This window comes from Oncorhynchus masou, unplaced genomic scaffold, assembly GCF_036934945.1.
Source record: "Oncorhynchus masou masou isolate Uvic2021 unplaced genomic scaffold, UVic_Omas_1.1 unplaced_scaffold_4119, whole genome shotgun sequence".
Classification (NCBI taxonomy): domain Eukaryota; kingdom Metazoa; phylum Chordata; class Actinopteri; order Salmoniformes; family Salmonidae; genus Oncorhynchus; species Oncorhynchus masou.
Genome location: NW_027010517.1, coordinates 5,001 through 18,365, shown reverse-complemented (window position 1 = coordinate 18,365; position 13,365 = coordinate 5,001). Strand labels below are relative to the sequence as shown.

General features: G+C 43.4%; 1 protein-coding gene across 1 annotated transcript; it reads left to right on the top strand.

Annotated features, from left to right (window-relative positions):
* The first annotated feature begins 8,199 nt into the window (after nucleotides 1-8,199).
* On the top strand, nucleotides 8,200-13,181 carry LOC135534898 (E3 ubiquitin/ISG15 ligase TRIM25-like). Its single transcript, XM_064961705.1, has 3 exons — nucleotides 8,200-8,867; nucleotides 9,302-9,397; nucleotides 12,845-13,181. The coding sequence occupies exons 1-3, from the start codon at nucleotides 8,271-8,273 to the stop codon at nucleotides 13,103-13,105; spliced, it is 954 nt and encodes a 317-aa protein (XP_064817777.1). The 5' UTR covers nucleotides 8,200-8,270; the 3' UTR covers nucleotides 13,106-13,181.
* The last annotated feature ends 184 nt before the right edge of the window (nucleotides 13,182-13,365 follow it).

The following is a 13,365-nucleotide window of genomic DNA, read 5'->3' as shown; positions in this document are numbered from 1 at the left end:
TGGTGTATAGCGAGAATAGGAGAGGGCCTAGAACAGAGCCCTGGGGACACCAGTGGTGAGAGCGCGTGGCGGAGACAGATTCTCGCCACGCCACCTGGTAGGGCGACCTGTCAGGTAGGGACGCAATCCAAGCGTGCCGCACCGGAGATGCCCAACTCGGAGAGGGTGGAGAGGAGGATCTGATGGTTCACAGTATCGAAGGCAGCCGATGGGTCTAGAAGGATGAGAGCAGAGGAGAGAGTTAGCTTTAGCAGTGCGGAGCGCCTCAAGTGATACAGAGAAGAGCAGTCTCCAGTTGAATGACTAGTCTTGAAACCTGACTGATTTGGATCAAGAAGGTCATTCTGAGAGAGATAAGCGGGAGAGCTGGCCAAGGACGGCACGTTCAAGAGTTTGGAGAGAAAAGAAAAGAAGGGATACTGGTCTGTAGTTGTTGACATCGGAGGGATCGAGTGTAGGTTTTTCAGAAGGGGTGCAACTCTCGCTCTCTTGAAGACGGAAGGGACGTAGCCAGCGGTCAGGGATGGAGTTGATGAGCGAAGTGAGGTAAGGCAGAAGGTCTCCGAAATGGTCTGGGAGAGAGGAGGGGATAGGGTCAAGCGGGCAGGTTGTTGGGCGGCCGGCCGTCACAAAAGAAAGCGAGATTTCATCTGGAGGGGAGAAAGAGGTCAGAGCACAGGGTAGGGCAGTGTGAGCAGAACCAGCGGCGTCGTTTGACTTAGCAAACGAGGATCGGATGTCGTCGACCTTCTTTTCAAAATGGTTGACGAAGTCATCTGCAGAGAGGAGGGGGGGGGGAGGGGGAGGAGGATTCAGGAGGGAGGAGAAGGTGGCAAAGAGCTCCTAGGGTTAGAGGCAGATGCTTGGAATTTAGAGTGGTAGAAAGTGGCTTTAGCAGCAGAGACAGAGGAGGAAAATGTAGAGAGGAGGGAGTGAAAGGATGCCAGGTCCGCAGGAGGCGAGTTTTCCTCCATTTCCGCTCGGCTGCCCCGGAGCTCTGTTCTGTGAAGCTCGCAATGAGTCGTCGAGCCACGGAGGCGGGAGGAGGACCGAGCCGGCCTGGAGGATAGGGGACATAGAGAGTCAAAGGATGCAGAAAGGGAAAGGAGGGTTGAGGAGGCAGAATCAGGAGATAGGTTGGAGAAGGTATGAGCAGAGGGAAGAGATGATAGGATGGAAGAGGAGAGAGTAAGCGGGGGAGACGAGCGAAGGTTGGACGGCGCGATACCATCAGTAGGGGCGGTGTGGGGAAGTGTTGGATGAGAGCGAGAGGGAAAAGGATACAAGGTAGTGGTCGGAGACTTGGAGGAAGTTGCAATGAGGTTAGTGGAAGAACAGCATCTAGTAAGAGTCAATGATGTGTTGGATGAGATGGGACCCTGCCTTCACCTGGGGATATTTGTTGGATCCGTCACAACAGGTGATGAGGACCTCATCCTCAAGCTGCGCTTAAAAGCCAGGGACTGCAGTGTGCTCCAGTCTCCAGCAGGGGGCAGTAAAACCCCACGGACCTGAAATGGACTGCAGTGTGCTCCAGTCTCCAGCAGGGGGCAGTAATACCCTATGTGTTCCAGTCTCCAACATGATTCAAAAACATGTTAACGACATCATGCTACCACGTTCCCCAAGGGCACCCCCCATGCTCCAGCTCAAAAGATGGCGCACAGAATGCAAAAATATTCTTATAAATATTTAACCTCCACACATTAACAAGTTCAATAGATCAAATGAAAAATAAACACCTTGTTCATCTTCCCAACGAGTCAGATTTCTAAAATGTTTTACGGCGAAAACATAGCTCATATGTATATCAAACCACCACAAAGACACTTTGCCATTTTGTCAAACAAGATGCAATTACAAACGCAGGATTAAAGAAAATAATTCACTAACCTTTTGAAAATCTTCATCAGATCACAGTAATAGGACATGTTACACAGTACATTTGTTTTTTTCAATAATATGCAATTTATATCCATAAATCTCCGTTTACATTGAGCCATGTTCAAAAATGCTACAAAAATATTAGGAGAAATTATAGATAACTCCGGCCAGATAACAGCAATACACATTACATTTACATTTAAGTAATTTAGCAGGCGCTCTTACTTTGACTAAATATACATGTTCTACATATAGTTAGAAACATACACTGCTTCTTAATGCAACCGCTGTGTTACATTTATTTTTAACGTTACAGAAATCGTTCTGGGCAATAATCTGAGCGGCGCTCAGACGTAAGCAATATTTCTCTGCTATGTTGGAGTCAACAGAAATACAAAATTACAAAATAAATATTCCCTTACCTTTGATGGTCTTCGATCAGAATGTAGTGGAAGGAGTCAAACTTACCCAATACATCGTTTGTGTGTCTCTGTATTAGCATATGCTAACAGCTTCAGCTGAAATGCACCCAAAATGACTTCTGGTCCCGCACAGTTGCGCATCAAAACTTCAAAATTACATATTATATGTTATCCAAACTGGTCAAACTAAGTGCAGAATCAAGCTTTAGGATGTTATTAACGTACAAAACAATTGGCGATTCGACCGGACAAAAGCAGCTCCTCTCAGGCAATCTGGAACAAAGGAATGATTGTGTACCAGTCGCGCCAGAACGCGAAGTCTATTTTATCGCGACGCCTAGTATTTTGGCTGCCAAAAGGTCAAAGCTCGCGGGATTTTTCCATTACTCGCCCTATTGAAAGAACACATCCCGCCGAAGACACAGAAACTGTTCCCAGATCCGTAGCTGGTTGGGAAGGGTGGGGCGATGACGTCAAAGTTGGGGTAACTTTCCTGATGAGAGAGAGAGTTTGGGAGAATGGCTGCCCTGTGAGTTCTGCTTTACATACAGACATAATTTGAACGGTTTTAGAAGCTTTAGAGTGTTTTCTATTCAATAATAATTATTATATGCATATATTAGCAATTTTGGACAGATTTTTTTCTGTTTACTATGGGCACGCAATTCCTCCAAAGGGGGCAGTATTGTGCGTAGCCTTAACAAAATGTTAAAATGTCTTCATAAATGGACATTTTGGGTATACAAGTACCGATTTAATCGAAAAAAAGACCCAATTGTGATGTTTATGGGACATATAGGAGTGCCAACAAAGAAGCTCGTCAAAGGTAATGAATGTTTTATATTTTATTTCAGCGTTTTGTGTAGCGCCGTCTACGCTAATTCCTTTGTTTACGTCCCCTTCTGATATTTTGGGGTGTTGCCTGCTATCAGATAATAGCTTCTCATGCTTTCGCTGAAAAGCATTTTACAAATCTGACTCATTGGCTAGATTCACAACGAGTGTGGCGAATTGAGTACCCCTGCATGTGAGAGTTTAATGAACGTTTGGTGAAACGAGTGCTATTAGCATTTGGCGTAAGCGCATTTGCATTGTTGTGGCAAGGTGGGAGCGCCGTGTCGGAGTAGGCCAGAGAGGTTAATGAATATGATGTCAGTTAGAGTTTGTCATCTGAAACATTCTCATCAATGAGAAGATGACATAAACCCTACAGTGGAAAGTCTACACATCAGAGTTATCAGACTCACATGGAATTAATGTTCAATTTAAATGTTTGAATATTAAATTATTGATGGGATGAAATGTTATTTTAGCTTCTAAAATGTGAGATTTGGGTTTTCATAAGATAGGGCTGCTCAATCAGTGGCCCACCCTTTGGATGGGCTATAAAACTTTTCAAATAGCCCCTCCTCTCCCTTCCCTACATAAGCCCTTGATGACTATATAACCTCCTGTTCCAAAAAGATGTGAGGACGCCCTTCCGATGTCAGAATGGTTCAGATAATAACTATTCGGTGAACAAAATAAACAACGGTCAACCCAAATACACACAGGGTGAAATTATCCAACACAGGATAAAGACTAACCGGAGAATAAGAAACACAAAACACCGACAGACAAAAAGAATGACAAAATAAACAATCCCGCACAAAACAAGGCGGGACAACCCCACATTAAATACAGACACTAATTAACTAAACAACACACCGGTGAAACCAATCAGACAAAACCAACAGATACACGAAGAAAAAAGGGATCGGTAGTGGCTAATAGGACGGTGACGACCGCCCGAGCACCGCCCGAGCGGGCAGGGAGCCAACTTCGGCGGAAGTCGTGACAATAGGATATAAAAGATGACATGTTTAGAGGGGTTGAACTCTGTATATGGCTCAGAGGGAGGTCAATCACTTTGTACCTTGACCTTAACACTGATAGCAGCAACAACAACCACAGCAGAGAAGTTGGCTGCAGACAGACAGACAGACAGACAGACAGACAGACAGACAGACAGACAGACAGACAGACAGACAGACAGACAGACAGACAGACAGACAGACAGACAGTTTACTATGACTGGATGAAGGGACACAGGGTTGAATGCTTCCTTTAGGTCTCCTCTTGGGATTTAAACTGTGAATACAGAGAGAGAGTCCTAACCATTCAATCAATGTAGACAACAAACAGTCATCATTAACACCATACTGAGTGGAGACTCTTATAATATAATACATTATAATATAATGACTAGAATAGAATAAGGTTTTTGACATGAAAGCACAGCCAGATGTTTGGACTTTTTAGCAGAAGTTCTAATCCAGAGCAATTTGCAGGAACAATTATGGTTAAGTGTCTTGTTCAAGGGAACATAGACAGAGGTTTCACCAAGTCAGCTCAGGGATTCAAACCAGCAACCTTTCAGTTACTGTCTCTATGCTCTAAACCACTAGAATACCTGTCACCTTGACAGTGTGTCTCTGTACCTCTCAGTCTCTAAACCACTAGGGATACCTGTCACCCCTTGACAGTGTGTCTCTGTACCTCTCAGTCTCTAAACCAGTAGGATACCTGTCACCTTGACAGTGTGTCTCTACCTCTCAGTCTCTAAACCACTAGGATACCTGTCACCTTGACAGTGTGTCTCTGTACCTCTCAGTCTCTAAACCACTAGGATACCTGTCACCTTGACAGTGTGTCTCTGTACCTCTCAGTCTCTAAACCACTAGGATACCTGTCACCTTGACAGTGTGTCTCTGTACCTCTCAGTCTCTAAACCACTAGGATACCTGTCACCTTGACAGTGTGTCTCTGTACCTCTGTCTCTAAACCACTAGGATACCTGTCACCTTGACAGTGTGTCTCTCTACCTCTCTCAGTCTCTAAACCACTAGGATACCTGTCACCTTGACAGTGTGTCTCTGTACCTCTCAGTCTCTAAACCAATAGGATACCTGTCACCTTGACAGTGTGTCTCTGTACCTCTCAGTCTCTAAACCACGAGGATACCTGTCACCTTGACAGTGTGTCTCTCTACCTCTCAGTCTCTGAAGACACCCAGCCATGATCATTTAGAAAATGAATGGACCAAGGCACAGCGTGAGTAGAGTTCCACATGTTTAATGGAAACGAAACTCACCAAAACAAAGAAATGTGAAGCCAATGTTGTCCTCACTATACATAAACAAGATCCCACACACAACAGGTGGAAAAAGGCTGCCTAAATATGATCCCCAATCAGAGACAACGATAGACATGCCTCTGATTCGGAACCATACCAGGCCAACATAGAAATGCAAAAACTAGAACTATGTTCATAACCCCGTCCACCTATAAGATGTGGGGGATCTGTATGACTAAGAAGAGACGCAAAGAACTCTGATTGTAAAACGTCTGGGGTTACTGCTGAATGTAGTACCTCTACCCTGACCCTAGACCTGTGTAACCACACTGTAATGTAAAGTGTTACATCATTCTCTAACCCTGACCCTAGACCTGTGTAATAATGTAAAGTGTTACATCATTCTCTAACCCTGACCCTAGACCTGTCAGTAATAAACACACTGTAATGTAAAGTGTTACATCATTCTCTAACCCTGACCCTAGACCTGTCAGTAATAAACACACTGTAATGTAAAGTGTTAATCATTCTCTAACCCTGACCCTAGACCTGTCAGTAATAAACACACTGTAATGTAAAGTGTTACATCATTCTCTAACCCTGACCCTAGACCTGTCAGTAATAAACACACTGTAATGTAAAGTGTTACATCATTCTCTAACCCTGACCCTAGACCTGTCAGTAATAAACACACTGTAATGTAAAGTGTTACATCATTCTCTAACCCTGACCCTAGACCTGTCAGTAATAAACACACTGTAATGTAAAGTGTTACATCATTCTCTAACCCTGACCCTAGACCTGTCAGTAATAAACACACTGTAATGTAAAGTGTTACATCATTCTCTAACCCTGACCCTAGACCTGTCAGTAATAACCACACTGTAATGTAAAGTGTTACATCATTCTCTAACCCTGACCCTAGACCTGTCAGTAATAAACACACTGTAATGTAAGTATTACATCATTCTCTAAGTGTTACATCATTCTCTAACCCTGACCCTAGACCTGTCAGTAATAAACACACTGTAATGTAAAGTGTTACATCATTCTCTAACCCTGACCCTAGACCTGTCAGTAATAAACACACTGTAATGTAAAGTGTTACATCATTCTCTAACCCTGTTACATCATTCTCTAACCCTGACCCTAGACCTGTCAGTAATAAACACACTGTAATGTAAAGTGTTACATCATTCTCTAACCCTGACCCTAGACCTGTCAGTAATAACCACACTGTAATGTAAAGTGTTACATCATTCTCTAACCCTGACCCTAGACCTGTCAGTAATAAACACACTGTAATGTAAAGTGTTACATCATTCTCTAACCCTGACCCTAGACCTGTCAGTAATAAACACACTGTAATGTAAAGTGTTACATCATTCTCTAACCCTGACCCTAGACCTGTGACCCTAGACCTGTCAGTAATAAACACACTGTAATGTAAAGTGTTACATCAAACTGACCCTAGACCTGTCAGTAATGTAAAGTGTTACATCATTCTCTAACCCTGACCCTAGACCTGTCAGTAATAAACACACTGTAATGTAAAGTGTTACATCATTCTCTAACCCTGACCCTAGACCTGTCAGTAATAAACACACTGTAATGTAAAGTGTTACATCATTCTCTAACCCTGACCCTAGACCTGTCAGTAATAAACACACTGTAATGTAAAGTGTTACATCATTCTCTAACCCTGACCCTAGACCTGTCAGTAATAAACACACTGTAATGTAAAGTGTTACATCATCATTCTCTAACCCTGTAATGTAAACACACTGTAATGTGTTACATCCTCTAACCCTGACCTAGACCTGTCAGTAATAAACACACTGTAATGTAAAGTGTTACATCATTCTCTAACCCTGACCCTAGACCTGTCAGTAATAAAACATCACACTGTAATGTAAAGTGTTACATCATTCTCTAACCCTGACCTAGACTAGACCTGTCAGTAATAAACACACTGTAATGTAAAGTGTTACATCATTCTCTAACCCTGACCCTAGACCTGTCAGTAATAAACCCTGACACTGTAACTGTAATGTAAAGTGTTACATCATTCTCTAACCCTGACCCTAGACCTGTCAGTAATAAACACACTGTAATGTAAAGTGTTACATCATTCTCTAACCCTGACCCTAGACCTGTCAGTAATAAACACACTGTAATGTAAAGTATTACCTCATTCTCAATGATCAGTCAATACATACAGTATTCATTTCACCTACAGTACATTGTATCAATATCAAGTTCCCTCACTCATTACAACTACTTATTAATTATTATAGACAAGTGAGTTATTGGGGCGTCAGTAGGGTAGCCTAGTGGTTACTGTAATGAGCGTTGGACTAGTAACCGGAAGGTTGCAAGTTCAAACCCCTGAGCTGACAAGGTCACAAATCTGTCGTTCTGCCACTGAACAGGCAGTTAACCCACTGTTCATTCAGTTAAGGCCGTCATTGAAAATAAGAATTTGTTCTTAACTGACTTGCCTGATTAAATAAAGTTATAAGGCATTATAAAGGTAATTAAAATAATTATAGATATGGACTTCATAGAAACTGTTACCCTTTATATATTCTAACCACTCTATTTAATTTATTCCATATTAAGGGTCCTAACCTAGGAACTAAAATATTGTCTCCTTCTCAACTTTGCCTCTCTCTCTCCCTCCCGTCCTCTAACCCCTCCCTCTCTCACTCCCTCCTTCCCTCCCTCTAACCCCACCCCTCTGGCAGAACCAGGAAGTCCCTCCCCTTCCCACAAACTCTCTTCTGAGGAAACTAAACTGATCTGAGTCTCTCTGTCGTCTGTCTGTGTGAGAGTGAACAACCGTCCAAATGGCTCAACAGGGAGTTCTGCTGGACCAGGACCAGTTCTGTTGTTCTGTCTGTCTGGATCTACTGAAGGAGCCGGTCACTATTCCCTGTGGACACAGTTACTGTAGGAGCTGTATTGAGGGCTGCTGGGATCAGGATGTTCTGAAAGGGGTCTATAGCTGTCCTCAGTGCAGAGAGACCTTCACTCCAAGGCCTAATCTGAGGAAAAATAACATGTTGGCTGAGCTGGTGGAGAAACTGAGGAAGACAGGACTCCAGGCTGCTCCCCCTCCTGCTCTGTGCTATGCTGGACCTGGAGATGTGGCGTGTGATGTCTGCACTGGGACCAGAAAGCAGAAAGCCCTCATGTCCTGTCTGGCATGTCTGGCCTCTTACTGTGAGACTCACCTCCAACCTCACTATGAGTCTCCTGCTTTCAAGAAGCACAAGCTGGTCAAAGCCACCGCACAACTACAGGAGAAGATCTGCTCTCATCATGACAAACTGCTGGAGGTTTACTGTCGTACCGATCTGCAGTGTATCTGTTATCTGTGTACAATGGATGAACATAAAGGCCATGATACAGTGTCAGCTGCAGCAGAGAGGACTGAGAAACAGGTAAGACCAGAACAACTTGTTGGTGACTGTCTGATAAACAAAGAATTAAAGATACAGTAGAAACTAAATATGTTTGAATATGAGATCATTATATTATATACAATATGAAATGGATCCACAAATATGAACACAAACCTTGAGTATATAGATATGTTAACCCAGATTCTCCAAATGTATCACCATTTTCTAAAGTCAATCACTATTATCATTCTGAATGGCCTTTTATGAGTCCAAAGTTCAGTCTCAACCCCTTGATACATGTAGGCCTACCATAAAAACTACAATCATTCACAAAGCAACATAATATAATATTGTAAAGGGACTTCCTCAGGATTGTAGACCTTCCTCTCTATGGGTCCTATGTCACATTACTATACTATTGATCTACTGGACTAATAAAGCTTGATAGCTCATTGAAGAGTGATTCTCCACAGAGGCAGCTGGGGATGAGTCAGCAGAAGGTCCAGCAGAGATTCCAGGAGAGAGAGAAGGAGCTGAAGAAGCTCCAAAAAGCTGTGAAGTCTTTCAAGGTGAGTATTGTTGACCAGAGGAGACACACCATTTCACTTCTCTCCTCCAGTCAGAGAGAGAGAGAGAGGGGGGCCCCTATCCAATCCCACTGACCCCACTGTTGGGAACAGGCTGTCTGGACCCCTTTCAGAGAATAGACTGGTTCATGTAACCAACTGGGCTGCCTCATCACATAACCATGAGTAACCATGACTGACTCATGCCCCCCTATACATTAAAATGGAACTGTCTCTCTCTCAATTCAATTTAAAGGTCTTTATTGGCATGGAAATATATGTTTATATTGCCAAAGCAAGTGAAATAGACAATAAACAAAAGTGAAATAAACAATCAGAAATGAACAGTAAACATTACACTTGGAAGTGATTTGGGGGATGGGGAGGGTCTATTAGAAGTTAGTAGGACTCTTTTATTTTCTCAGAAGTACTGAGTTCGGTAGGAGGATTTAGAGGTGTAAACCGTGATTGAACACACTCCAGAACAGTAGGTGGCGCCATGCACCTTTAACGTTGGTTTGAGGATCTCCATTATATCATAGAAGAAGTTGGTCTGTGAGGGTTTTAATGTTGGTTTGTGGACCACACCTCTTAAAGGATAGGGTGCAGCATTTCTACTTTTTGATAAAAAGCATGTGGGTTTTGTTGTTCAACTTCCTGCTACTCATGCCAGGACTATAGTATATGCATATGATTAGTATGTGTGGATAGAAAACACTCTGAAGTTTCTAAAACTGGTTCAATCATGTCTGTGACTATAACAGAACTTATGTAGCAGGCAAAAGCCCAAGGAAAAACTGTTCAGAAAAACAAAAATCCCTCTGGCAGTTCCCTGAATTGTCTTTGTCAAGGGAAATTAGATAGCGCCCAGTTTACAGTTCCTACAACTTCCACAGGATGTCACCAGTCTTTGGGTTGAAGTTAATCATTGGTGAAACGAAGAAGAGGCAGAGGTGACACTGTGGATTATGTTATGGAAGAGAGAAACCGTGCATGTATTGTTGACTTGCTGTTATTGAATACAGATCGCCCCGTCAACAATTTGATCGATTATTAACGTTTAAAAATACCTAAAGTTGGATTACAAAAGTAGTTTGAAATATTTTGGCATAGTTTTAAGCAACTTTTGAAATGTTTTGTCATGACGTTGCGTTTTGGAAAGCTGTCTTTTTTTTCTGGATCAAAACGGGCTTTATAAATGGACATTTTGGGTAAACATGGACGGAATTAATCGAAAAAAAGGACCAATTGTGATGTTTATGGGACATATTGGAGTGCCAACAAAGAAGCTCGTCAAAGGTAATGCATGTTTTATATTTTATTTCAGCGTTTTGTGTAGCGCCGGCGACGCTAATTCATTTGTTTACATCTCGTTCAGGTGGTTCAGGGGGGTGCATGCTATCAGATAATAGCTTCTCATGCTTTCGCCGAAAAGCATTTTTAAAATCTGACATGTTGGCTGGATTCATAACGAGTGTAGCTTTAATTGAGTACCCTGCATGTGTGATTTAATGAAAGTTTGAGTTTTATCGCGTATTATTTGAATTTGGCGCTATGCATTTCCCCAGGCTATTGGCCACACGAGACGCCTCCATATCCCCAAAATAAGATTTGAGGACCTCCATTATATCATAGAAGAAGAAGTTGGTCTGTGAGGGTTTTGTTGTTCCTGAGGAGGGCTACTATTATTTTTATTTTCAAGTATTTTCAGAATGTATTAAAGCCAAAGCTAAAGCTTCCCTAAACAATTCAATATATCAGTCAATATATTTTCTCTGTGATTTATTTTCTCTCCGTCAACCGTTCCATCGCATCTTAACCGTCTTACCGGGCGGGCACTAGGACCCGGGGGAGGCTGCTGCTGCAGAGGCTGCTGCACCGCTCGTGACTGTCAGTCCTCCTTGTAGCTCATTGGTTAAGCTGTGGCTCGAGACTGTTAACAGTTAACGGACAGGAAACGGCTCTGACAGGACACATTCATGTCGAGGCAGTGATGTGAATGTGTGGTAAGTTAGAATAGAGAGAGAGTTTTCACTACTATAGACTTTGGTCATAATCAAAGCTTTGTTAACCAATAGGTTTTTATGTGAGGCTGCCTGTAAGTTACAGTGTAACAGACGTTACTAACGGTAACGGTGTCTTTTAAATTCGACATAAGTTATGTGGCGATGATATCTAGTTAACGTTGTATTTAATGTAGTGTAATGACCTGACTCGATCATAAAGGAACAATTGTCCAGACAGAGGATTGAGTTACGAATTGACGGTTTATTAGCAACTTTACACAGGCTACTGTTTGGCCTGAGCTCACGCCAAATAAATGAAAGATACCCCACAAGCCAATCGGGACCTTCTCTTGTGAAGCCCAGACGTCAGAGAGAGAACAAAGGCTGAAGCTTAACTTCCAATGCCCCGCCCCCTCCACGCCACTCCGCCAACCACCAGGATGCCCGGCATCAGAACATCCCAGGCATTCCTGTGATTGGCAGATAGCAGGTTGATTGGCATGTCGGACCCCGCGAACACTGGGAACTGGTAAGTACAACACAACCAGCTACTAGCCGAACACATAACACACAGCTGTCTGTGCGGGTCGCTACAGTAGTTTTACTATCTGTGCCAGGCTATAAATGACACAGATAATATCTAGTTAACGTTGTATTGAATGTAGTTTTACTATCTGTGCCAGGCTATAAATGAGACAGATAATATCTAGTTAACGTTGTATTTAATTGATCACAGTTTTACTTTCTGTGCCAGGCTATAAATGACACAGATTATTTTGTCAGCACAAATTTGTATTTAATTGATCTTTGTCCATTATCTTTGTCAAACAGGCTGGACCTCCCACAAATAATGGAAAAGGGTGTTCTATTTGTTTATCTTTGATCAAACAGCTGTTCTGAATGTAAAGTTCTTTGATATGAGATATAGCATATACCAAGAGGTGTTCTGTACCTGTCTGTCCAGGAGGGAGGAGAGTAGAGCAGGACCAAGAGGTGTTCTGTACCTGTCTGTCCAGGAGGGAGGAGGTAGAGCAGGACCAAGAGGTGTTCTGTACCTGTCTGTCCAGGATGGAGGGAGGAGAGTAGAGCAGGACCAAGAGGTGTTCTGTACCTGTCTGTCCAGGAGGGAGGAGAGTAGAGCAGGACCAAGAGGTGTTCTGTACCTGTCTGTCCAGGAGCAGGAGGAGAGTGACTCAATGAGAGCAGGACCAAGAGGTGTTCTGTACCTGTCTGTCCAGGAGGGAGGAGAGTAGAGCAGGACCAAGAGGTGTTCTGTACCTGTCTGTCCTTTGTGGATCTGTGTAATCTGGAGAACAAGGCCTGGTGGACCTGGAGAGCAGAGTTCTGACTGAACCTGTCTATCTCTCTCTCTGTCTCTCTCTCTGTCTCTCTCTCTGTCTCTCTCTCTCTCTCTCTCTCTCTCTCTGTCTCTCTCTGTCTCCAGCGCTCTGCACAGTCAGCAGTGGAGGACAGTGATCAGATCTTTACTGAGCTGATCCGCTCCATTGAGAGAAGGAGCTCTGAGGTGAAGGAGCTGATCAGAGCCCAAGAGAAGGCTCAAGTGAGTCAAGCTGAAGGACTCCTGGAGCAACTGAAGCAGGAGATCGCTGAGCTGAGGAAGAGAAGCACTGAGCTGGAGCAGCTCTCACACACAGAGGATCACATCCATTTCCTCCAGGTAACTAAACTGTCTTGTTACATGTGATATGAAATTAACTTCATGGGAAATGTCTCTCTGTCCGTCTCTCTCTCTCTCTGTCCGTCCCTCTCTCTCTCTCTGTCCGTCCCTCTCTCTCTCTCTGTCCGTCCCTCTCTCTCTCTCTCTCTCTCTCGTCCCCCTCTCTCTCTCTCTGTGTCCGTCCTCTCTCTCTCTCTGTCCGTCCCTCTCTCTCTCTCTGTCCGTCCCTCTCTCTCTCTGTCCGTCCCTCTCTCTCTCTCTGTCCGTCCTCTGTCTCTCTCTCTGTC

What these genes read in the sequence shown, in the direction of transcription:
- LOC135534898 (XM_064961705.1), top strand. Translation starts at nt 8,271, where the DNA reads ATGGCTCAACAGGGAGTTCTGCTGGACCAGGACCAGTTCTGTTGTTCT. An exon ending in CAGAGAGGACTGAGAAACAG is followed by an intron (nt 8,868 to 9,301) that starts GTAAGACCAGAA and finishes GATTCTCCACAG; the next exon opens with AGGCAGCTGGGGATGAGTCA. An exon ending in AAGCTGTGAAGTCTTTCAAG is followed by an intron (nt 9,398 to 12,844) that starts GTGAGTATTGTT and finishes CTCTGTCTCCAG; the next exon opens with CGCTCTGCACAGTCAGCAGT.